Source organism: Merops nubicus, unplaced genomic scaffold (assembly GCF_000691845.1).
Source record: "Merops nubicus isolate BGI_N331 unplaced genomic scaffold, ASM69184v1 scaffold5239, whole genome shotgun sequence".
Taxonomy (NCBI): Eukaryota; Metazoa; Chordata; class Aves; order Coraciiformes; family Meropidae; genus Merops; species Merops nubicus.
The window spans coordinates 85746-112844 of NW_008628900.1; the positions used below are offsets into that span (position 1 = coordinate 85746).

Below are 27099 nucleotides of genomic sequence, written 5' to 3' on the forward strand. Positions count from 1 at the left end.
TCAGCTGTGCTGATAGCAGGGGCTAGTATTAAATCATCACTCAGGTTTGAAAACACATTAAATCAGTAAAGAAAATACATGAATAAAGGCAAACAGAAGAGAAAGTTGCTACCCTGCAGAATGCGTGATAAATCATCTATTACAGGGGGAAAGAGGCTTTCAGACAGGAATGGCAGCCTATGAGTCTACTTCTCTGCAGAAAACAAGCACCCCAAGAAACCTCTGCTCAGAGGACTGAAGCTGTACAGATGGCTGGGCTTCCACCTGGCTCCCCAAGCCTTTCTTCTGACACCATCACTCCCAAAGAAGGTGGTGTGAAGTATTCAGCTACTTACCCTGCCACGTCAGCATGGAGGTGTGTGCATTCTGTGTCTTAACGTACAGGAACAACTTCGCTCTTTTCTTCTGACAGAAAAGAGATTTTTTTGCTTTAACCGAGTCACAGCAGCAGAAATACCCCGTCAGGGAGGATACTGGTTTGAACTACCCTTGGCAGGTAGGTGGTTTGGCAAGGTCAAAACCCAGGAAAATCCCGCTATCCAGGCGACAAGCCATCATGGGCACAGGGGAAGCAGCAGGCCTGGGGCTCTTTCAGGCCTACTTGGAGTCAAGTTTTTGGTGACATAATTAGCTGCCTCGTGTGGCAGCTTGAAAGGACGGATTCCCGTGGCCAAATTGTTTTGGACTGAAGCTATTTGACAGCCTTTAACCCAGCTTCCCAACTAAGTTAGAATGACACATGCAACTTTATTTGGTGTTTGAATTGTGAAGGAAATTACTTTCCTGTTCTGCCAGAGGCTTCTTTTATCTGATGTCCTGTAAAGAGGAACAAACTGCATATAATAATGACATCTTGTGGTAGTCGTTGAATTAATTGCCCTATGATTTAGTGGAAAATTGGATGCCAAATTTCATGACATCTTTATCCCTCCATGCTGCAGTTATGCAAGCTGAAACTTAAAATTTCTGCTTGTTTGAGAATCTGGATGCAGGAGACCTCTAGAACCTTTGGCTTATTGTTGACTTCAGAGGAAAAGGATATTTTGGTCACTTGATTACACAGGCCTGGCTTAATATATAGGTCAGAAATTCATAAGGGTAACTGATTTAAGAGTGGTTATCCAGATGTTCATTCAGAAAATACTAGTTTTGGTAATACTGACTGTAGAGGCCCATGGAATAGGCCTGCATTTGCTGCGCCATGGCTTTGTCCTGGGTGTGAGAGTAAGTGGAGATAGCCTTGGCTGGCAGCCTATGAAGCCCAACAGCTGCTGAACATCTGTACAGACTCTGCAGTCTTGGTGAGCAGCCACCATCATCCTGCGGTACAGAGATGTGTGGTGTCACACAGAGTAAACCCCCAAGGCCTCACATTGCCATTGCTCTCTTATTTCAGCTCTGGTGCTCAGGTATCCAGCCCCTGCCATTAACTGTGTGGGTATCCAAGGATCTTGTGAAGCTCTAAGCTGAGTGCAAGCTGTGGGACAGGTAGTAGTCTCCATAATTGTGACACTTCACTGAGTATCCCATTTTGCCTGTTTATAATCATGTTCTTCCTGATGCACTCTCTGCAGTGCTTGCTCTGCTCGAGGTTAGAAGCTTTTCAGAACAGACAGCACACTTTCCTGCCACTTTGCACAGTCCTTATCAGCACAGAACGGCTCAGCTTTCATCAGGGAGTTGGGATGTTGACTAAACAGACATAATAAATAAGACTAGCAGGAACAGCTTAGGGATATATTCCTACAGGGGTGTCTGTTTATCCCATCATGTGTTTGGTGGGTATCTTTAGGGCTTACCAGGTCCTCAGCAATTTCTACTGTGACAGAGCTGATTTCTCAGGGTTTTTTTGGACAAAGGTGGCTTAAGCCACATGTCAAATGCCTTTGTTTTTTCTTCAGGGCTACAAAGGCCTCTTAAATAGACTTATAGTTTATACGCAGAATGTATATACAGCTCTGTTTCCCAGCTGTGAGGAAGGAGGCAGGAGAAGACCGGATCACTTCTGAGAAGCTCAGAAGTGCTGGTGAAATCTCACATGTGTCAGAGAGTGAAATAACACAGCTGATCAGTTGCTAACACAGACTGTGGAGTGACAGAGCAGTGCTATGGGTCTCTGCACTGAATGCCATGGGGCATCTCTTCCCCATATGCCCCAGGTGCTGTCAGAGAGCCCTGTGTTCTCATTGGATATATGGCATATTGAGCTCTGCCTGCTTGCTTCAGGTCTGCACAGATGCAAGCAGGAGCCACTTGCAGGTTTCCCTGCTGAGACACAAAATAGATGACCATGAGACTCCACGATTCCATAACATTTAATGATAGCTATTTAGCTGTATTGATTTTTTTTTCCCCCGTGGGATGATGGCACCTATTGGACATTATTAAAAGAGGCAAAACAGTTCAAAGGAAATAAATACTTTAAACTTTTTTCTTTTTCCAGCAAAGAAGGATGAACTTTTGACTGTTTCCTACAGTTCAATATCTAGATAAAGAGCTTCTATTGGAGCATCCTGGATTACAGTGCCTCATTAGAAAACAAGAAAGAATAGAAGCAGAAAAAAACACAGGCAACACTACCTCTGGCAAAGAAATCAAAGTTCAGAAAAAAAAAGTACAGGTAAGATTTAACAAGGTAGTTTTTACACATTTTTCCAACGGAACTATAAACAACAGTTTTGGCATTTTTTAAACAAACGCTTAAATCTGTTTAGTAAATAAAGGTACCTTGAGGTACTCCAAGAAATCTTTTTAACGCTGGCCTTTCAATACATTCTCCAGCCATTAAATATTTCCTGAGTTGCATCACGTATAGGTGGAAGCAAAGAAGCCTCTATAGAACTACTTGGTCACACTGTGGCAGTCTGTAAAGACTCATATTTAAAATTGCAAGAAAAATGAAATTTTATAGACAAGGGTCTGATTCTGCTGAAGTAGAATTCAACACCCAAGTGTTGACATTGCATTTATTTAATACCCCAGACAATAATTCAGCCCCGAACAGTCACAAATAATACTCATTTTTTTAACACACGAAATAATCTCTTTGGCTTGATTGGATTGCTCACAACAGTAAGAGCAACAGGAATTAAGTCTTAACAGTACTGCAGTTCATAGATGTAATAAAGGAAAAAATTAATTTGTTCTTCACAACAGATCTAAAGCATAAAATATTCTGACTTTTCAAAGCTTTGTTAGTGTCTCTTCCACTTGTGATTAAAAGTAGTTTATATATCTAAAAGAGAAATATCCTAACATGTTCAAGAATTGCTTACACTGTTCTATGTTCTTATAAGACCATATTTATAATAATTTCAGTATATTCTGACCTAAAACATAGATGCAGTTTCTACGTGTGCCCATGTATCCCAGGCTTGATAACTGGTTTTGCAGAACTGAAAAGGTTAAAACCAACCAAGAACGTATGCAAGACTTACAAGTTTGCATTACTATACAACTTTATTTATAAAGATGTATAAATGAGTTGTTTTCAATTAATTTTCTCTACAGAGTTATACACAATTTAAAGGCAGATTATTTAAAATCCCAGTGCTCTCCTACACTGGAAGAGCAATCAAGTAGTTTAACTCAGAGACATATGAAGTAAATCAGAACAGCTTCACAGACTTCAAAGGCACTGTTGGAAATTATTCCCATCCCTTAATACAGCTTTATCACTGTTGGGGTTCTTGATGTCTTTTTTCTTCAAATGCTCTTTTATTTTGCTTTTCTTCATCTTATTCATAATCCCTGATGGGAAATTATTTTAATTATTTATTTTCTGTAATATGACAGTAAAATCAATAGATGGACTGGAGCATTTCTATTATACAAATTTTGCAAAGCTGTGATCATTATGAATCTTCATTTTTTTGTATTTGAGTAAATAGGAATTATGCACAAATGTGTTGCTCTTGTTCCTGTCATTACTATGTCAACAATACTGAGACCAAGTTGGACTTGATTTCAAAGTTATCTTAAAACTTGGCACTTCTCTATGAAAATCTCTTTCCTTTTCTGTGTTTGACATGTGGTCTCATTTCCTCCTGGTGTTTGAAATACAGTATCCATCTCAGGCCCATCCAGCCTTTTACAAGTTGTTTGGTTTACAATCTTGACCTCAGCCTGCCTATAACAGGTTTATTAATACAAAATTCTGCCCACCATGAAGGTCTGTTCAGTGCTTTGCTGCCTTGCAGGATCTCTGTCCACATATTTTTATATAACTGCAAAATAATAATAAAAAAGGATTAATTCACACAGAAAATAAACCAAAAAAATTCTACAAGAGAAATCAATTAACTTATAGTTGAAATGAGATTGTGATTGAATTTCTAGATAACATATGTGAATAATTATGTACAGGCAAGAATAAACAGAGAGATAAAGCTCAAAATTTCAAGATATCTGTCTTGATCATGTAGATCATCCTTGGCCTGAAAGCAGGAAATCAGTAACCTTTAGAATTTCTTGTTTTCAACCTGACAAATCCAGAAATTTGGAAATAAGGTTATATTAAGCTAATCTTTGTTCCATCCAAACCTGAAGACTGTGTCCGCAAGCACATGTGCATGTCTGTTTCTACCTCTATTTCAACACATTTCTGGAAAGTAACATAACTTCTCTCCCAGATGTGAACTGTTTGATCTGAACATAAGAAATTCCTCTCTTACAAACAGGTTGTTAATTCATCATCTTCATCGATTTCCAATTTTACGAGGAATGGTTTAAAAAAAGCACATGGGAAGTAAATTCTGCAAAAGTATAATTTTAGCAATATTTGGCAGTTCATAGTTAACTGAAGCTTAAAACCTTAAATAACATTACAGAAAGATGAGGAAAAGAGGGCTAGATTTTCAGCAGTAAGTTGGAGTACAATATTAATAGAATAAAAGCAGTGAGTGATGTAAAGTGAAAAGCCTTTCTCCTACATCAAAAGACAGTTTGGTCTTATGTACGTGTGATTATTTAAATACATACTGAAATACAATATACTTAAGATAAAATATATTTTTAACCTTGATTTCATGGCTAGTTTTAACTATTTATTCCATTCCAAGTTTGACTTAAAGTTGTCTAGCAATTTTTAATTAATCTTGAACTAAGTAACTTTGCATACTTAAGGTGAGATTGTCAAAGTTTCTTTGGGGAAGTGATGTCCACACCATCAAAGCTTCTTTTAAAGAGAATGTGAATTCTTATTTAGTGCTTAAAGCTGCCCATAACAAATCTGGAAACTTCTCTTCTGCTCCAGTTATGATCTGTGGGTCATGGTACGAGGCACTCCATTAGAGTACAACATAGGCTATCCTGAATGACATTAATTTCTCTATTATGCTTGGATAATCTATTATTTGCCATACTATAGTTTTTACTAAAATGTTGGCATTGGTTTTTAGAAGCTGCAAAGATAGCAATGAATAGAGATTTAAATATAGACAGCCAGGAGACATGGAGCTTTATTAAGTATGTTCCTTGAGTGAGGGGCTGGCAGCCTTTTTCAAATTTCAGTTGAAAATATTTACACAAGTTGAAAACCACAAACTTAAGAGACAGTTTAGAAACTCTTCCTGAATTCTGCACAACGTGGGTTGGATATCATTGCTTGAAATTATTTTCTCAATATGACTTCATGAATTTACAAAACCTTACCAAATATTTAGTACATAAGGAACTCAGTAGTGTTTAGAATCCTATCGGCATGTCTCACATATTATATTCCTAATATTAATCTCTAATATTAATAAGCTTCTGTGGCTTCTGCATTTGTGTCAGCTAAGAGCTAGCTAAAGAGGAGCTAGACAAACCCACTACATGGCAGCTGCTGGTAAGAAATCTCCAGGTGACTGATCGAACGGGTTTAGTCTTCCAGGAACAGATCACTGTGTACTTGCACTGTATTTTATATTCCTGCTCACAGCTTCTATTAAAGGCAGAATAATGGGTGAAAATGGGCTTTTGGCCAATGTGGATATTCTTAACCCTCTTACAGATGATGTCCTTTCTCTTAAGAGTTACCTTTGGAGCTTCCCTACATGATCTCTTTCATTAATTTCATCCTCAAAAGACTACAGAAATGGAAATAAAGTTTTCAGTGATGATTACAGTTCTCTTGTTGAGATGGCTGGGTACCTTGAGCTAGCCTTTCCTCCTCTATTTGTAGATACTGTGTTACCAAAGTAAGAATTCTGTTAGGCCAGTATCTCTTTAGGAACATCTGGGCTGCCTTCTGTATTGCTTGATCACCATGGGAACATGGACAACTTCAGACATGAAGACAGACAGAGGATATTGAAAAACATCTAGTAAACTTGACTCAGCAGTCCTGTCAAACTTGCTGGCAGTCTCCCCAGGCTTTAGTGATTCTCCACAGGTCTATCCACACCAAACCAAACTACTGTATTGTGACACTAGTCTCTACATAATAGCTATCCCACTGCTTGGCCCTGCTGAGTAGGGTTGGCCAGTAAGCAAGAATTTTAGTTTGCTGAGACTTTGGAATGAAATACAACTCTTCAAATACGTCAAGGAAAAAACAGCAGAGAGGGAACATGTCCTACTAGCATAGCCAAACCCATGGTACACCCACATCCTGAATCCTGCCTGTAGGTCGGTCTTGTTACACCTCAGAAGTGATATGGCAGAAGCAGGAAAGATACAGAGAGGCAACACAAGGCCTGTCAGAGGAATGAAAAGGCCCTCACAGATAGTGAAAGGATGCAGACTGGGATTAGGAAGTATTTTTTTCACAATACTGAAATTATGGAAATTACGGTTTCATGGAAGCCAAAAGATGGCTGAACTTGAAAATGGATGGGAAAAATGGAGGACAGATAAATTTCTGGCTATTAAGCAGAATGATATAAATACAACCTATGGCATGAAATATCTCTTAAACCACCAGCTCCAGGTGCTGAGACACCAGGGACAGAACACACTGATATTTCATCTGTTTCATAATGTTCTCCTTGGCCACTGTCAGTCACTGAGTGTTCTGCAAACTGGATCCAGTTTGGCCATTCTTGTGCTCTTGAGTCAACTCTTGCTTTGTGTAACGTGTAACTTGTGTAATTTGTGTAATTGTGTAACTACACAGAAAATATCTCTCTGCTTTAACAAAGATGGATTATATATTCATTAAAGCAAACAGAGGTGCTAACAAAAGAACATCCATTAAGTCTGTATGGAGATTACTGGGATCCCTTGGGTAAAGCTGTACCTCACACTGGTTAGTACAAGATACTCCGTCATATCCTAGAATTCCCACTGGATAAACAGAATTCTCAAAGAATTGTGCAATTTCTGATAAAAGTTTTAACAGAAGCAAGTTTTAAGTTGCCCTAGCTCTTATTAAAATAAAAATTTTACAAAGAATTAGAAGAAATAAATAATTTCTACATGTTTCACATGCACCTCACACAAATTGGTTGCAACGTGAATATCCATAAAAGCAGCAGAAGTCGTAGGCAGAGAAGAAATACACTTTACTACCTCTGCAAGGTACAAAGCTATGTACTAAAGGCATGTTACTCCTTCAGGAGCCTTAGGAGACAGTACAATTTTTTGCTTGTTTTTCAGCAGCACAGATGCCCATAGGACCAAACTAGAGCAATACTGTATGAGTTCCCATTGAAGCCTATCTCCAGCAAACACAAAATGCCATTTTCTGCTGACATCAATTTAATCCTGGTACTTTCCACTAAAAAAATTGTCTTAGTTTTGTAGCTGTGAAGCGTCTTGAATACGTTATGGCTATTTACAGGCAATACCCCTCTCAATGATTAAATTTACAAATTTTAAAATGTGTTTTCTTACCTCTCCACTAGCTTTACCAATGGGAGAGTTGAGAATGAAGTCAGGAGGAGCAAAGACATCAACCAGGGCAACTGCATCATCCTTCAACTGTTTAATAACAAAATACATATGTATGGCAAATTCTGTAGTTGACTATGGCTATCTACTACAAAGCAGCATAAAGATTATTTTCATAAAGTAACAGCTATTGGTAAATTAAGAGAAAGAAGGAGTCTAGATTTGTATTGGGTTTTTTTTCCTCCCAGGGTATTTGCAAAAAGAGACTGTATTTTAAATGTTTTTCTCCTTAGGTAACTGGTTTTAAAACACATTTTAACCAAAATGGTACTATTTATACACATAAACCCACCTATTTTTTAACTTTAAAAATGTAACGTCCAGATCCTTCTTTGAAATTTTGCTTACCTGTGAAGAATATAACCCAGTTTGAAAAAAACTTTGCTGAGAAAAAAAATTCATGAGCTAACACAAAAATGAAATAAGTACAATAGGACTGCAGTATTTCACTGGCTTTCCAATAAAGAATGCAGGACCACAAATTGATAGTGTTATTTTGTAAGATACGTCAGTTTTTGTTTTTTGGTAAATAAACTAGGACTAGATTCAGGGTCAATGAGTTACTAAACTTCAAAGGAAGTTACTCAGAAACTATTAACGTAATATCTTGCTAATTTATCCCTCAGAGTACAGAATAACTGACCTGTCTTTTTTAGTGTTTGTATACAACATAATTATTGAATCACAACAAACAATATTGAAGGCTTACCCTGTAGCAGAGCTCCAGAATGGCATTCTGAACAAATCTACCAGCTTGTTCACCTGAAGCATAGCCACCTGCAAAGACAGTCACAAAGAAGCTCATACCAGTTAAGATTGCACTGATACAATCCTTTGCCAAAGGAGTTTTTCAGTTCAGTATTCAAACAACTAAATAGATGCTCCTGTGTAACTGGCTTGACTGTCTTTCATTAATGGGTTGGGTGCAAAACCATTAATCTAAAACATTTGGAACCTTCTGCACTAAGAAGCTACACTTCAGCATCTTGCTGCCTTTTTCTCCTCCTCTCCCCCAAGCGCTGGACCACAGCAATACTTGTGAGTGCTCCATCATCTCTGAGCAAAGGGAGTCTTTTGGGTTAATCTGTTGCTCTAGATTCCTGCTCCTGAAAATTTTGTCCAGAATGACTGTCTTCTGTTACACAGGCCATAAGAAAATGTTCTAATCTAAGTCCTAATTAGGATTCCCTCCCCCTGCCAAGTTAGGACTGTTACACAGTGACATGCACAGTGTATTCAGCAAGCTGATCTCACCTTGGTAGAGCACAGCCAGATGTTTACTTAAAGACCAGAGTCCATACAGAGCACTGAGATTCTTAAGCACTGGCTGCAGAGTAGATGGTATGTTGGGATCATGGGTGTAGTCATGGAATCTTTGTAAGACTGTTTGTTCAATAAAAGCAATGGCTAATGATCGACAGTAGTACACCTTGGGAAAAGAAAGGAGGACAATGAGCAACAAAATGCAAAGAACCAATCCTCAGCTGGTCCAAAATGGCACTGCAATATGTGTTGCAAGAACTATCCAACTAATCCTTGCCAATTATCTGATCAGAAAGGCAAGTCACCAGTTACTGTTAACAGAGTATAAAAACTTATTGTACTCCCATAGGAACACTTGTCTACTTTTATATACTTCACCTTTACTGTATCATGGCGTGTGTCCCACCAGGACATGGGCTGCTAACAGAGAAAACTACTTGAAGAAGAGAAGGGGATAATGAAACCATTGCTGTGGTGACTGCTTTATTGCAATACTATAAACTGCTGTTTGGGTTTAGCCCATTTGTTCAGGTTTTTTTTTTTTGTTAAATTTCGAATTAGTTGATTAGTTTGTCTTTCAGTACTTGCATCATACTTGCACTTAAATGCACTGTGGCATTTAAAAAGGCATATTCCAAAGATGACTGTCTCTCTTGATTGCTGTTCAGTGGCATTCCTACATCCAAGCTCAGATACAAGCATGAACTACAAAATACAGATCTATTCTCTGCATATTTAAGGAGGACTTCCCCCTTACCAGATGCACCTTTTTAGACATAGATGTCAATTCCTTAGTCAGAATGAAATAAGGCTTAACACCACAAATGAAACATTAAGAATTGATTCCCTGTTCTTCTCCCTTGTGATTCTATTTCCTTCTTTACCTTTGCTTGCACTTCTTTATTGTTTCTATTAAGCTATCCCCACACCAAAACAACCTAGGGATAGGCTAGGAATCTCTTCCAGATCTCCCATAGCAAGAACAAATATTATATATTAACCAGCCACTGAGCTGACAGAAAACTGCTTCTTCATGCCCAGAAAGTTTTAAATCAAATATGTATATGTCTTTAAAGCACAGCCTGTAAATAGTTTTCTGATGTTTTTGAGGCATACCATTTAAATGAAAAATCCTGCTGTCCTGAAGATGAGTTGTAGCGAGAAAAGAAGAGCTAATGACCTAAGGTGTGTCAATGCCTATCTCAAAAGCAGTTGCATGCCTAAGTATCTGTACATTTTAGCACATCTGAACATAAAAAAGAACTTTCAGACTTCTGAGCAAACCGTTCTCTCTAACACACTGGCCTGGACACCGACAGGCAATCTGACTTGAATGTCTGTCAATTCCCATTCTGAACTTGACCTTGAAGAGCTTGTCTAATAAGCTGCTTTTAGGGTAAAACCAGGAAAGATTTCCTCCACACCACCAATGGTTTCACACAGACCATCCCCTGCTGAAACTAGGCTGGCTCTTTCTAGGTGCAGAGCTGAATGTACCTTCCTGATGTTTTCTAATGAGCTTTGCAGAGACACTGAACAACACTGGCCATCTTCAGGGAACAGACCTCTCTCCTCAGTGACAAATGGCAATTCTTTCCTTGGACAAGAGCCAGTTCTTCTCATGGAGGTAATGGAAGAATTTGGGGAGCTTGGGTATATACACTGAAATTCGGAGTTAAGCCATTCCTAGCTGTTAAAACCCTCTGGTGAGAGACTGGATCTGCTATATGTAGATTGTCAGTGTTTCCTTCTCAGTTTCCAATGCTGTCAGTCTGGTGTCTTTCATGAATACTTTGCACTATGGAAATTAGAGATGGAGAAGACCTATTAGGTCATCTAGCTTACCTACCTGCCAGAGCAAGATTCTTTCCTACGGTATGTATTTGGCCAGAAGAGCTGATGGCGATGTAATAATCAGATGCTGCAGTAGATTTAATAGTAGTAGATTCAGTCTTCAGAAGTTGTGCTATCAAAATTACAGATGTCACCCAGCACATGCCTGCAACTTTTCTGAAGGGAAATATATCCTGAAAGACTTGTGCTGATGGTGACTGTTCCTGCTCTCCTGTTCAACACGATGCACGTGGATATGTATCACATTTTTTTAGTTTTTTTTATTTGCTGCCTTATGCTTGAGGAAATCATAGTTTGCAACATAAGACAATAAAACTAAAAGGATCACAGAATCACAGAATGTCAGGGGTTGGAAGGGACCTCCAGAGATCATGGAGTCCAACCCCCTGCCAGAGCAGGACCATCTAATCTAAGGCAGGCCACGCAGGGATGCATCCAGACGGGTCTTACAAATCTCCAAGGTAGGAGACTCTACAACCTCACTGGAGAGCCTGTTCCAGTGCTCTGGAACCCTTACAGTAAAGAAGTTCTTCCTCATGTTGAGGGGGAACTTGCTGTGCTCCAGCTTGTATCCATTGCCCTTTGTCCTATCGCAGGGCACAAGTGAGAAGAGGTTGCCCCTTCCTTCCTGACACCCAGCCCTCATATATTTATACACATTAATTAGATCTCCCCTAAGTCTTCTCTTCTCCAGACTAAAAAGCCACAGGTCCCTCAGCCGCTCCTCATAAGGCTGGTGTTCTAGTCCCCCAACCATCCTCGTAGCCCTTCGCTTGACTCTCTCCAGTAGATCTCTGTCCCTCTTGAAATGGGGAGCCCAGAACTGGACACAACACTCCAGGTGAGGTCTCACCAGGGCAGAGTAGAGGGGGAGGAGGACCTTCCTTTTTCTGCTGGACACACTTTTCTTAATGCACCCCAGGATACCATTGGCCCTCCTGGCCACAAGGGCACACTGCTGTCCCATGGAGAACTTGTTGTCCACCAGGACTCCAAGGTCCCTCTCCACAGAACTGCTCTGTAGCAGATCATCAGAGATCAGCTAGGATCTGACAAACTTGGATAGAAATAAGTAAATAAAAAAGCTAAGTAAGTATTACCTGACAGTTGTTTTTTGCCTCAAAATCACTTCGCCCAGACTGCTTCTCCTTGCTCAGTTTTAGGTCACTTTCTTGGAGCAGGTAGCAAACCAGCCATTTATATGCTGCTAAAGGAACTGTGAAAGAGAGAAAATGAGAATTTTTTAACATTTACATTTGTAATGCAAGAAGTCACATACAGACTCTCCTGCAGTCTCAGGTTTTGTTACCCAAGGAGAAAAGTTAAAATATTACTTAATCAATCCATGAACATGACACTTTTTGCCCCTTAGTGTAGATACAATAAACACCACCTGGGTAAGACAGTCAGACTGTAGTTGTGCAGTGGAGACACTGTACCTGACCATACACTAGTCCAAACTGACTCCAAGCTAAAAGAGAAGCTATATCCACAGCTCAGTTTAGACTTCTGACACACTCAAATTTTTGTAGCTTGCTCTATTCTTCCTATTTAAGATTTAGGTCTGCAAGGTACTCAGTCCCTTCTGAGAATATAAAAACAGAAGATAGGCCACATTTTGTGGAAGCATATGACTTCTAACATTGCAAAGGTGGCTGAATGACTTGGTTTGTCATTGCTTGACATGTGAATGACTTGCTTTGTACATGAGTGCGTTATATTTTTAGAACTATTAAGGAAAAAACTACTTCAGCATAAAGTCCTTGTATGCATCCTGCTTGCTTGTCTTAGCTTAAGATTTGCTGTAGAATATTATTTAGGTAATTGTGAGTGTTCACATGCTACCTAAATTTAGGCACCTATATTAACAGTCCAGTTTCTATCAGAATTGAACAATAAACAGACTCAGATGTTTTTAAAACTACAGTCTGGTTCAGGAGGTAATACAAGAGAGGAGAGAATGTGCTTAGATATTAGTTTGTGCTGTGCTGGATTTCACAAGCTGGAGACACAACAAAGAAGAAAGCAAGAGGTTGTTTTGAACTGTTTTTTTTCTTATAAGCCTTTGTGTTCTGAAGTCACTCAAAATACATGGCTATTATGATACTATCTCACTTGGTAGCATCGCTATCCAAGGTTCAGCTTTTTTACAACTATTTGAGGACTGAAGTGGTTACTAAATTCTAGGAACCAGCTCATTTGCCCCTTATATATTAAGTAGGAGAGTTTCTTCCCCTAGTATGTTCTCAGTTTCACAGCTTCACTTTTGCTCAACGCCCTGTCACTATCTCATCATGTGCTCATTTCTTTGTTAATTCTTGCCTCCAAGGGCTGATCTCGGCTCACAGTGATACAAAAGTGGGAATGGCATCTAATGTCATACTTGATTTGATTATAGCAGAGTAAGCCAGAAAAACTGCAGGGAATTTTCTGTCATCATTACTCATTTTTGTCCATGCAACCAAAAGCAACTGTCAAAGCAGAGACACTTAAAGCCTTTTCAATGTATTTCTAAATAATTTGTATGGTTTTCTAAAATACAATAATTTAGTGGTAGAAGGTAGTGGCAATCGATGCCTCGTACAACAGTTTCACTTGAAAACAATACAGTGGCAAAAAAAACCCATGGATCACAAATGCTGTTTTAGAGGAACAAATGTGGAAGAAAAATATGTGATGCTATCCTCCATTCTAGACTTGAGGCTGGGAACAACAGGACATGCTTGGAAATGCAAACTCTGTTCTCAGAAAATTGAAATGCCTATAATACAAACCAAAATCAGCAAATAGTAGTATGACAAATATCTAACAGGTAGCAGATGTTTCCTCTGGAAAGGAATTTAAGATTCTAGAGGAAGTTTAGGAAGAGCAGAAGGCTACCTGAGGAGTCCATGCAATCTTCCACACTAATGGCTGTGAATTTCCAGCCGAGGATCCGATGGTAATCTTGCAAAAAGTTTATTGTTCCAAAAGGGGACTCAAAAGGAGCTTTATCTGAAATACCAAAGAAAAGAAAAGTGATTTATGGGAAATCAGACTCTTTGGAACTGAAAGCCATCCATACAGTTGATAGGCCAGATGCAATTAGGCCATAATGTTTGTTTTATTGTGCTAAATAGGCATAATGAAGCAGCCAAACGAGGACTGGTGGACAAGTGCTGAAAAATTTGACTTCACTGCCTACAAGCCCCATAAGATTCAACTCCAACTCAAAACGTTGAGCTAGCTTAGACAACACATAGGAGAAAGAATATTTCTTGCAGCAATTATCTGTGTATTGTGAATGTATCACATGATGGAGCCTGTAACACATTATTTATGCTCCACAAAATGATTAAATGCCTGTCAATTGCTTTCAGTATGAAATTAGCTCCTAATTCCATTAACTACACACTGTTGAGTCCAGCAGAGGATTCCACAATGAAAACTTACCTCTTATGTAATTCATCCAGCTCATCAGGTAGTTGCTGGTTTGCTGAACCAGGATGTTGTTGTCTCCCTCATATGTGCAGTTTGGATCGTTGTCATTTCGGATTTCACCCAGACGATTCACTTAATAAGAACAGGTACATAATTTAATATATTGCAATGTATTAATGCAAACTAAGAGGGACTAAATAATTATTCTGTGACAAAATGCAGCACAGTTGTCTGTTCCTGTATGTATATCTGTTGTTAGCAAGAACTGAGCTTGAAAAGTCACTGTTTAGCTTCTGAAAATGAATATATTGGGAAGATTTTAGAAAAGGAATTTTCATCTATAAAGTCTGCATCTTTATTTTTGGAACTGAGATGGAATCACATATACAGTCTTTTTTTTGTGGTATCAGGTATAAAATGAACTTTGAAAATGCAGATAATGAGGAAAACCCCCTTTCTAAACATACTGCTAAAATTCAGACATGACACAACAATAGTCGAAGAACACACCAACAGAACCATTCCTCTCCTGATCAGTGTATCCAGTTTGTAACTTACTGGCGAGGTAACCATGTCCTCCACAAGCCTCTCGGCACTCCTGGGCCGCCTGCTGAGCAGTCCAAGAAGACAGTGGTTTGCTGGCAGCAGACAAGGCATGAATCTCACGACCCAAGTCAGCCTTTGTGAAAAACAAGTTACAGATAAGTAATGTTTTTTATATAAAGTGAGCTTGTGAAGAGTTAAACCTATAGCTATGTGTACTGCTTTATATCAAAGATTAACTGGCAACACCTACGTTAAATTTTCTGAGAACTGTACAATGGCAGAGCATATCTTTTGCTGGCATGAGAAAAAGCTGTAACACAACTGCTTGAAAGTAGGGAAGCTCTACAGAGGGATTTGGACAGGCTTGATCGATGGGCCAATGGGAGGTTCAACACGGCCAAGTGCCATGCCCTGCACTTGGGTCACAACAACCCCATGCAAGGTTACAGGCTTAGGGAAGGGTAGCTGCAATGCTGTCTGGTGGAAAGAAACCTGGGGATGTTGTTCACAGATGGCTGAATGGAGCCAGCAGCATGTCCAGGTGGCCAAGAAGGCCAAGAGCATCCTGACTTGTATCAGAAATAGCGTGGCCAGCAGTTCTAGGGAAGCAATTGTCTCCCTGTACTCAGCACTGGGGAGGACACAACTCAAGCGCTGTGCTCAGTTTTGGGCCCCTCACCACAGGAAGGACATTGAGGTGCCCAAAGGACATTGAGGTGCTGGAGTGTGTCCAAAGAGCACCGAAGTTGGTGACGGGGTCCAAAGCACAAGCCTTTTGAGGAGTAGCTGAGGGAACTGGGGTTGTTTAGCTTACAGAAAAGGAGGCTCAGGGGAGACCCTATCACTCTATACAACTACCTGAAAGGAGGTTGTAGCAAGGTGGGAGTTGGTCTCTTCTCCCAGGTAAGAAGCCACAGGACTAAAGGAAACAGCCTCAAGTTTTGCCATGGGGGGTTAATGTTGGATATTAGGAAAAATCTCTTCATTGAAAGGGTTGTCAAGCACTGGGACAGGCTGTCCAGGAAAGTGGTGGAATTGCTATCCCCGCAGGTATTTTGAGGATGTGTTAAGTGTGGTGCCTAGGGACATGGTTTAGTGGTGATCTGGCAGTGCTGGATTAATGGTTGGACTTGAGGATCTTGATGTTCTTTTCCAATCAGAACAATTCCATTATTCCATATATTTTTTAAAACTTTAAAAGCCTTCTTCACTAACTGTCTTATATGAGACAGCAATAATTTGTGCCAGGAAATAGACACACAGGTGCACCTTAGCTGAGATGTGCCAGAGGACATGGCCTTGTATGGGACAATTCACTGCTTGCCAACCTTCTCCTCCCAAAGATGGAGAGGCTGGGGGCTGAAGGTAGCATGTCCAGAGAAAGCTTCTACCCCATCTGTGATATAAGCAATCCCTCTCTCCCTAGTCAGCTAGGGGACATTTATAGTTACTGCCTTACAGGATTTTCACTGATACTTAAAGCATCAATTTGGCAAAGAGTAGGAAAATGTAAACATATCTCCTCAATTTCCAGAGAATCACAGCAGCCTGCATTTACACTTTGTTAGCCCTCCTTGAAAATGTGTTTGGAATTCCAGTTTCTAGAGATACTAAGATTGATACTACCAGAGCTTGTTTTAAGAGTAACTCCTTGGTTGATGTTTTTGTTTGTTTGTTTTGTAAGATCTCGTGCAGAACAAAAGGACTCAATGAAGATTACATTTTTAACATTGTCAACAATCAGATTTTTTTCTCTCATGATTTTTTTTCCTGATAGTCACTGTTTTGCCCATGATTACTGACTGCACTGGAGACACCCAGAGACAAAATATCAGATTTATAAAAAATAGACATATTCTTCTGCCGTCTGTGTAAAGAGGAGAAATTAGAATGCTCACCCATTAGTACACAAATCTTTCATAAACTTTATTTTAGCTGAAAAAGGCCTTAGTGTTTATGTGAGATCTGACCAATACATGGGCTCTAACAATGAATATTGTCAAAATATTTAAAAATAAGTAAAATGTATATGCTATAAAAAAACATACTGCATATTTTGGTTGAGAATCAGTCCCTGCAGAGAGACAGAGATCAAACTATTTCCTCTGTAAAGGAGTGACTTCCAAGGGATTGATTGTGGAAATTCAGCATTAAGACTTTTTTCTCTGAAAATATTTATCCTAATTCATGAATAATGAATGGTAAACTCAATCTGGACTTACTGAGTCTTTGCAGCAATTAATAGTATCTTTTCAGAAAGTCTTTGATATATATTCCCTGCAGTATCACTCACAACAGTTATAAGCTGAATTTACATTATCATAATATATTTATGATGAACAATTTTGCAAGGGAACATAACCTTAAATCCCTCAGAAATCAATGAAACTTTAACCAATCCATCAAAAGTAATTTCGATGGTCTTCTAAATGCAACTTCAATCATTACTTTGTATGTCCTATATTTCTGAGACAGCCTTCATTATAAGATGGTCTAAAACTTCTAAGTAGGTCCTTCATTTAACAGTTTCCAGTTATTACAATAAGAACTCAGTGAAGAAGAGACGTGTAAATATCTTACCTGTCTCTTACTCCTTTGCTTTGTCAATATGCCCACATAAAATTCTACAAAGTTCTCAAACAGGGATTTGGAGAAATGATCTAAGGCATATGCAGCAGCCAGATAAGGAAGAAGACGCCATTGCTAGAATAAAAATTAAGCAGATTTGATCACAAACATATATAATTTTTATAGTTATATATATGTAACCACCTTAGAATATTATATCAACCTATTTGTTTCTATGTTGTTCAAATTGCAAAACTGTTTTAAGGATAAATTAATAACAACCACCCATAAACATAACTAGGTGTAACTACTTTATACACAAGTTATAGTTACGTTATTCTAGTTTATGCATTTTAGGAATTTGTGATAAACACTCTGGTAAACCAGTGCAAAACTTCTCTGAAGCTTTGGGGATCAATGATGTATTTTTGCCCTGTGTTTATACAATGTCTGGCAAACCAGGGCCAGTCATGATTTAAGTGATTCTTCAGTAGCAACATGACAGAGGGTGTCACTGTTTGACTTCCTTGAACACTGCTGAATGCCCCTTAGTGCTGGTTGCATTCTGTTAAAAAAAGCCCTGGGCAGTGAAGCTGAGAAAAAAGTATCTCTGCTGTTGCATGCAACTCAGAGCCCACGGATGAAAACAGAAAGTGCTTTAGGTAGCTTTTGTAGTAGAGCAAGAAGGAAACAAGAGGTTCAGCAAGCAGAGCCCAAAGAATAAGCCCAAACAGAGAAACATTCAGAGACTAAAAGAACAGAAGCAGCCCCTGGCTTATTCAGAAGAGGTGGAAAGAAGGCAGCTCTCGCCAGTTTGCAGAAACCCATGAAATCTGTCTTGCATGACTAAGTGCACACCTGGAAAAAAAACCAAAACATTTTGCAAGGGCCAACTGGGCAGGTTTGTTTTCAGCACTTTTTATATATTAATCTTTCTCATTCAGCAGATATGAGTTTTTATTCTGTTTCCCAGTTACCCTACATACTCCTATTTTTTTCACAGCAAAAAGTGGTTTTTATCAGCATAATCTGAAGAAAACATTGGTTATACTCCTCTCAAAATTAGTGCTAGCTTGATACTTGTCACAATGAATATCATTGATTTCTATACTTTTAAAGCATAAAGGCTAAAAAAGAGAAAATTAGCATAGCAGCAAAAGAGGCACTGACATTTTTAAACAAATACTAGTTTCTCCATCTGCAATACTTTCTTGTGTGCATAGAAGACAGTCTTTCTCTGAAAAGGCTACTATGTTAGAAGACAAATGTTTCTAGGTACTTCAAAGAAACTTGAGTATTTTGGGTTTTGCTATGCCAAGAACTTATGTCAAAGGCCCGATCATGCCAGAAAAAAGCCTTGCATTGGAATGAACCACCCCCAGCTGCACTAGAAGGACACTTCGGATGACATAGAGACAACTTTAATTTCACTAACACCAGTGTCACAGTTTTGATCTGTGGTAGCTCAGAATCTGAGTTTTGTTATATAAAGGTCTATAAATGTGAATTCCAAAGTATTTACCTGTGTTTGGTATTCAAGAACAGGTATTTCTTCATCATCAGTTGGGCCAAACTGACGTCGAGCTGCTGAGAAGCGAATGGCGATTGATATGGCAAGCTTTAAATTGGTCGTGGAAATTGCTGTGATGACAATCCTGCCCGTGGACAAGGATCCCAGAGCTGCACTAAAACGCTCTTTATCATCCTGAATGAGCAAAAGGCACAGACTGAACAGTGAGGCTAATATTTCATCTACGGTCCCTGTAAAGAAACAACCCTGGTATCATGATCAGAAGCCCAGAGGAGTGGCCAATCCCTTATTTCTTGACACATTCAGATAAGGCGTTCTGGCAAGATCTGAAGTAATTTCTCTAAATGTGGAGGTAGCACAAAGATCAAAATGCCAGTAAAATCAGTAGGGTGGTTTGAGACTTCTCTGAAAAGCAATTAAAACCCCAGCATTTGGACTATCCTATGTGAAATCATCAACAGCCTTATTTAAGTCCAGTTATCTAGTACTTCCCAACACAATAGGCCCATGCTCTTATCTCTTAGCCTGCCTATACCTTTGTATATTTAATGAAACAAAACCTTCATTCATACCTTCACTGAACTTGAGTACTTCCCCTCAGCTGTGATATCTCCAGTTATATTCAGTATGTGTTCTTTAGGTATTCTGACGTTATGGAACATGGCAAATCTGTTCAAACAAAAACATAAGCAGTGTACACTCTACTTTGACATAGTCTGAGGTGTCTACATTACAGAAAAAAGGTCAAACAAAGACATGCACAATGATCTCAGGCATATCAGTGAACTGAAAGCAGTGACCATCAAGCCAGGCAGGTAATTTTAGGAGAGTATGCCTGGGAAAACAAATGCTTTCAGACTCAGAGCAGCAGAGGAAATTCAAGACATGAAATTACTTGTTACAACTGTTCAGTTTGTTTTGCCTTGTTTTGCTTTTTAAATACGATGCTTACAAAAATAAAACAAACACCTTGTTGACTCTAGGGAAACTATTTCAGCAGCTTTGTAAGTAACTATGTAAACAACTAATGGAAGGATGAACAATGTATTCTGTTTGAGGGGAGGGAGAGGTAAACTCACCTATTAGAGACCTTCTTCAGAGGCACTTTGACAGACACTTTCACCAACAGCCCAGAAACCTCAACTGAATTCTCAATCTGCATGAGTTTAGGTAAGTAACTTAGTTTGATATCTCAGCTATCAAAATCTCAGGAAGATGAACAACTTCTTTCTGCTTAGAACTTGACTGGGCCATTCTGAGTCCTAATAATTTCCTGCCACAAACAATTCTGCTGAACCACATGCTTTACTGGTGTTGCTCAGTTCAGTCTGGAGCCTGCTTTGGAATAGAGACACTATAAAGTTTTTAAGTCTAAAATATATATCTGTGAGCAGATCAAGTTACTGCACTACAAATGAGGACATAGCTGAAATAGTGCCCTGAGAAGGAATCAAATGGAGAATTTTCCTTTGTTTAAACTTAAACAAGGATTTGTCTTCCCTGGAATGTGGCATCTTAAAAAGGAAGAGCAAGATAACCTTTTCTAAATTCTAAATCCAGCATCAATAAGAAGAAAGAAGATGCAGAATGTCCTGAGTATTCATATTCTTCAGGAAGAAAGCATACGAACTGTTTCACCCACATGGGCAATGCAACTTGGCACAACAGCAGTAATATCAGCTCCACTCATGAATATCTCAGTATCTAATAGCACTCAAAAAGCTATATTTGTAATCAAAGCAAATTCCTTTCCCCTGCCAATACAGGCTGATCTATTTAATAAGGCTCACGAGAGCCAGGTCTTTCACATTAATAAATTACATAAGGGCTGCGTTGCTGCATATGCTTTAAAATTACAAGTTGTTTCCAAGGAAACATATCTGCATACTGAATTTATTCAGCCTTAGAGATACACAGTACTTTCAGACTTAGCCACAGAGAAAAGCATTCTATCCTAACCAAGAACCAGCTGCTTACTGGCCTTAACGATCCTAAAAAATGCTTCATTAAGTGCCAGTTTTAGTTACCACTACTTTGTAACAGCAGCAAATTCAGAATTCCAAAAATCTGATGTCCCTCTTTGTTCATATTTGTTTCATATCACTGAACATAAAAAAAACTCATACAAAAAAGGTCTCATGGTTAAACTGACATTCTCTGCCATATCCCAAACAAAATCCACCACAACTAAAACTGTATAGCACCTCCAATATCTTTAAGCAATAGCATGCAAGACAGAAACCTGAGCTTTTTGATTATTATTACCCATTAATTAGAGGAGAGTGTGTGTGATGAAGTTTAAGTCCTTAGTTCAGCACACTATTTTCCTAGTTCCTCTATATCCATACAATGGATGATACAATCTTTGGGGAACAGATTAGGAAGAAATTTCAAAGGCTTCCAGTTCTTGGGCTCTCTCCTTGCAAAAGTATACTTGGAGTGTGTTTACTCCTGTGTGTGATGAACAGTAAGATTCACATGAGTAGGACAAGGTGGCAAGTTGTCCTTTGGTGTTTTATGCTGTAGTGATTAGTTCAATTCATTCAGCAAAGCTGTGCCGTTGTAGCAAATTCTTTATATTGATACGTGCTTGAAACTCTGGAGTTCTTAAAAAACACATTCAAATCTACTTATATATAAATCTATACACTAATAACCTATTTTTTGAAAATGTAAGTCTACTAATATTGAACATGTGGCAGATGTGTGCCCAGCAGAACAGCTCCCAAGCTGACCTAAACAGTTTTACCTACTTTCACCTACTGTGACACAAACATTTAAATTAGAGGAAGTCTTTTGTTGGAAAGAGGGAAAAGTCTTCTAGAAAGTTTTATTACAACCTATTGTATTACAACATTTATTACAATGTTTACAATTAGAATAGAATAGAATAATAATATAATATATAATGTAATATAATAGATTACAATGTAATCTATTTATTACAACATAAATATAATGTAGGTAATTCAGTACCACAGAAAAGATTACCTAGAATGAATTTGATTAAAACCTGCATGTATACCCTTTTTGTAATAACTCTTTTCACAACTAGTGAACCATAATAATAGATTTCCAATCATTATATAACAATCTATTTTCTTAAAATCAAAATTGGTTCAAATCACAGTTTTTGAAAGTTTAGCTTTTTCCCTTGATATTGCCCATTACAGATACATGATCTCCTTCTCCTTCTGTAAACTGCTACCAAAATAAATGCATATAAAATGGCAAAATCTTTAAGAAGCAAGAGAGAGAGAACAAGCAAGTAAAAATCACACAGAAAATTCCCATGTGTAACGAAATAAGATACATGCCTATAAGCACCAGTGTTGAAAATAAATGCAGGTCCTGGGAGTTAGGCAACCTTATGAGATCACTGCCAACTGCTGTCACGCTCCTTCTCCAAGAACTTTGCTATTTGAAATTGTTAGATGTACTGGCCAATTTGAGCTTGGTATCGGAACGTATTAAAAATAAATAGTAAGATTACTGAAGTCAATGACTGCATTTCTAATGGTTCTTAGCCTATGAGGCATAGTGGATACATCTGTCAATGCATTTAGGGGAAAAATCTCCTTAAAGAATTGACGAAATATCTTACAATAATGGAACCATATACACAGTCATGGGGATATCACATAGCAGCAAGCTTGGAAAATGGTTAAATTTCACACAGTGATGACAAGACCACAGGTTTGAAAGCTATCCTACTTAGGGCCTCTTCTGCAGAGCAAATAGTGTGACTGAGATTAAGAACTCTCAGCAAGAAAGACAGATAGTTGTCATTTTAAATATACATCACAGGGCTCTATAGCAAAGTGCAATTTTGCATCATGTAGCCCACAGGTAAAAACAACAGTATCACAAAGATTTCTGCCTAGATGACCTGACCAGATTGGAGCACTATTCCAACAGTAGCATTCTTGTTTGGGTTCTTTGGCCAGTAGTTCAGGGAATATTTCAAGAGAAGTTAATCTTACTTTAAATCACGCAGTTGTAATCCATCTGGTGTGCAGTAATGCTGATAAAAAAGGAGCAGCTGGAAAAGCTACAATCTCCTTTTACCAGTCCTAAATTAATAAGCTGTTACCTACAGTACAAATAGCTCAAACATGCTTGGGTAAATTTCAGACTCACTAAAACTCCTTTCCTGCCAGCTTTTGTTATTGACTACTTCAGAGATGGTGCAGTGACAGTTCCTTCAGTTCTTCCAGGCAGAAACAGAAAGCAGGTGAATGGTACTGGAAGGCTGTGAGTCCAGTGATCTCATGGCTGTTTATGTGATACAGTAAACCTTGGGAAGAATAACACTTCAGAGATTTAGTGAAAAACTTGCAGAAGGAAAGAAAACAGCCACATATTCCAGACTGAAACTCACTGAGAGGTTAGACTTGAGAAGAATTACAGAGAAGCTGAGGAAAGCTGCACAGCAATATTTTAGCTCCAGTTTCTACAATCAAGGCTCCAATCTAAGAATGCAGCTCTGTAACAGTGATGCTCAATAGCAATTATAAAACAACACAGCATTTTATTGGCCTCCTAATCCTATCTTAATGGACTTCCTGGACACACTAAGGCTCACCCTCCCTAAAATTCTTATAGTCTTAAGTGTCAAGCAGTTCTGGACGTGCAGACTCCTGCAAGTGTTGAGAGCTGACAGAGCTCTGCTAAGGAAGGAAAAAGGCTGCTTGAAGTTCACTGCAGAAGTGAGGCTGTATTCTGTGGGTGATGAAACAAAAGCGCGGCCAGATCCGAATCTACTTTTCCCCACTGACACCATCAAGTGCCTGTCAGTGTGACCTGGCTGTGGCTACACAGCTTTGATGCACATGTGAGTGACAAAAATGAGGGGATAAGGTGGCACTCTTCAGCACTGTGACCGCACCTTAGCAATGAGCACAGCACTGTAGGTACCCATACAGTGTCTAACTTTGACTACAGAAACTGAGTGGAGAGGGCAGAACTGGGAAACACCAATGATTTCACTGCAAAAATCACTGGTTTGACTTAAATTGGAAATAAACAAGACGAGTGTTGCAAAATATTTGGCTTAACTTTGGAATTGGCACCATTCACAAGGACTGAAGTATTGATGGTACTGTATTCAGGTAGTGCAAGTAGAAGACAGGCATTTTTAACATTTATTTTTATTTTATAGCTGCTTCATTACTATTGCAATTGTTTCTGACTTGAGTCAGAGGCTGCAAGACAACAAAAATATTAAAACAAGCATAAGCTTGTTTATTTGAGAAGCAGGACAGATTTCTACACTTGCTTTCTTATTCACATCCATTTACTGCCCTTATCCCTCTACTGGAATAGCCTCTTCTGCGGCCTTGCAGTGAACCAGACTTGACAAATGATCTGGTTGAAGTTAGCCAAATTTGGGGGCTTGCTTTTTTTTTGTCAGACTAGTTTTCAGACAGCTCCAGCTCCCTAGATGAGTCCCCTACACAGCTACAGAAATGTTTGTCCCAGTACAAAGAAAAAGGCTGTATGGGAGTAAAAGCCAACAACCAAAGAAGCTGAGAATGGAAATTACCATCACTGAACTACTTCAGACTGTAAGATGAAGCTCCAAAGACTACTTAGGCTTCAACCATGCATTACAGCTATCTTCCTAGTGAAATAACTGCAACCATTGCAAAATCTAAGTACAAGTTAGGAGGATAAATATTAGGAAACAAAAACTCTTTGAAGGACTAGACTTTCATTTGTTCTACCCCTAAACTAGCAGTAGTACATCTTAATGTACCATTTGGCACTGGTACTGGAATACTAACAAAGAAAAAAAAATTACTTAGAAGTCATGTGTAAAGGCTGTGAGATTGTGTGATGTATGCCATCTTCACCAATATGCAAGGAATTGTAGCAAGAGCTTTCAGAACCTGCAATCTCTTTCCAAGAGGGATTCTTTTACACCATTTGTTGCTCTTCTGCCCAGTAAACCCTTTTTACCCATTTCCTCTTGGGTGGTTTGTTTCATTTTCAGTATCCAGAAAACTGAATCTGGCCTCAATGACTGCTAGAGAACATGCTGTGAGTATCTTAGCATGATATCTCAGCATAACTCAGCTGAATGAGCTCAGAGCAAGTTTTACAAAGGCAGGCATGTTCAGCACCACTTCAGAAACACAATAATAACTGATTCTCAGACTTTTCCTCACGCAGGTTCAGTTGGGCATCATTTCTATTTCTGGAGTGAGAACAGCAGCAACTTGCTGCTAGTTCCAGCTGGACGTGAAATTGGTTTACCACCGATCCAGTGGCAATCATTTACTGACGTGTGCTGCAGTAATGGGCAATTTTGGTAATGTTACATTAGCTAGGGCAGAAAAAATAAAACCAAAGGGAAGAAACAGGAATGCACATCAGCACTTACCCAGGCTCTTGCTTTATGCCCCTCCTTTTATGGCTGCAGCTCATTTTACTGAAAAGCCCGTGGAACCCCAATACCCATGTTTTTCAGTGGTCGGTTTTGTCCTCAGCTATTTCCATTTTGAGACCTCTGTGAACAGCACGTCTCCAAGACTGCCAGAGCACTAGCAACAGGTGGACATTTTTATATTATAAAAATAAAGACTGAAGCACTTGCATCCTCTGGTGGCAGTCTGATTTATACTTTGTTAACAAAAACCAAAACCAGCCTAAACTCTCCATAGGAAAATATTTTCCTTCTATTTTTAACCTTTTATGCATTGATTACACAAACTGTTGTAAATTACAGAGAGAAAGAAAAATATTTTAAAATGTTTTAAAATTATTTTGTCTTTTTTTTTTTTTTTTTTTCAGGGTAGCTGAAGCTACAAAGACTTGCAAACCCCATGTGATTTTGTACATTACAATTATGAAGCCATGAGAATTATTTGTCAAGATAGAAGGAGCAGGCCAGTTAGCTGGATGTACACTGCAAAAATTCCCACATTACTTCTGAAATTCCTTTCATACTGAAAACATTACACTCTGCATTAGCAGGAAACCAGCCTTCAGCCAAACGACCTGAGAGATTGGTTGTTTTTCAAATCCAGAAGGGACAACTACAATCACCTACTCTGTTCTCTCACATAACATAAATCAATGGCATTTTGCAAGGAATCTCTGGAATTTCTTCCCCATGTCCTACCTAAGTGTGCAGGAGCTGAACTCTCTGTACCCATACTGAAAAGCAGTAGCATAAACTTCATGAAGGAACAAAATCTGACATGTCTGCCAGAGATGTCAGACTCTGATCTTCACTCTGACCATTTATCCTGAGTGTAACTACATGGAAATATCCCTGATTTAATAAGCATCCGTGGTAGACTTCACACGTGTTCAGAAAACTGGCCTAGCATGCCACACAGACCAGCACCTGTAGTCAGAGCATAATGCAAGTTTTCTCCTCACTGCATACAACAGCTTTCTATACTGCAGGCTGTGCTTTCTCTGGGATAAGCTAGGACTTTACTAAACTGCTCAGGAGAACACCTTGACAAGGCAGTGTCTGGTGTACTGTCTCCTTGTGAACCCTGGCATTTCGCAGATCACTCAACCAACAGTCCATTGTCCAGAGTGGTCCAGCTTGTCCATAGAGCTATGAAGCTACTACCTCTCCAGCTCTCATCCAGGCCTCCGTGTACTACTGAGAAACAATGTGTACAAGCCCTGACATTTTTGAGAACTCAGTGTGAGCAGGAAGGTTGCAAAGCAAAAACCAATTTTCTAGTTCTTGTGAAGAATGTTGGCATCTAGCTTCAGACTTCTCCAAAGAAACCAGCTGAGGTACATCAGGAACACAGAATTATAGAGTTTTCAGTTGGAGGAAGGGTATCTGTTGGTGACCTTGTGTTCCCTCATCTGTTTTAATCTGCAGGTGTTGTCTTAAGCTTTCTTAGTGTAGGGACTTCCTTAAAACCATAAAGAGATCTAGATCCATGACTGGAGCTCCTCACACACTGCTTTTAGCAGAAAATAATTTTTTAAGCAGCATATGCAAAGTAAACAGATTAGAATGCCCTATGATTGCTTTAAATGATAGGTGACATCCTAACTAAGATAAAGGA

At 38.9% G+C, this 27099-nt stretch overlaps 1 protein-coding gene across 1 annotated transcript in view; it reads right to left on the reverse strand.

Annotated features, from left to right (window-relative positions):
• Positions 1-3814: 3814 nt before the first annotated feature.
• ACOX3 (acyl-CoA oxidase 3, pristanoyl) overlaps positions 3815-27099 on the reverse strand; it is a 31937-nt gene continuing 8652 nt past the window's right edge. The window contains exons 7-17 of the mRNA XM_008946804.1: positions 19627-19723; positions 19046-19228; positions 17536-17658; positions 14968-15088; positions 14422-14541; positions 13870-13983; positions 12090-12205; positions 9127-9301; positions 8582-8649; positions 7816-7902; positions 3815-4226 (exon numbers count right to left, since the gene is read on the reverse strand). Of these exons, the coding sequence (XP_008945052.1) occupies positions 4107-4226; positions 7816-7902; positions 8582-8649; positions 9127-9301; positions 12090-12205; positions 13870-13983; positions 14422-14541; positions 14968-15088; positions 17536-17658; positions 19046-19228; positions 19627-19723 (1324 nt within the window). The 3' untranslated portion in view covers positions 3815-4106. The remainder of the gene's footprint in view (positions 4227-7815; positions 7903-8581; positions 8650-9126; positions 9302-12089; positions 12206-13869; positions 13984-14421; positions 14542-14967; positions 15089-17535; positions 17659-19045; positions 19229-19626; positions 19724-27099) is intronic.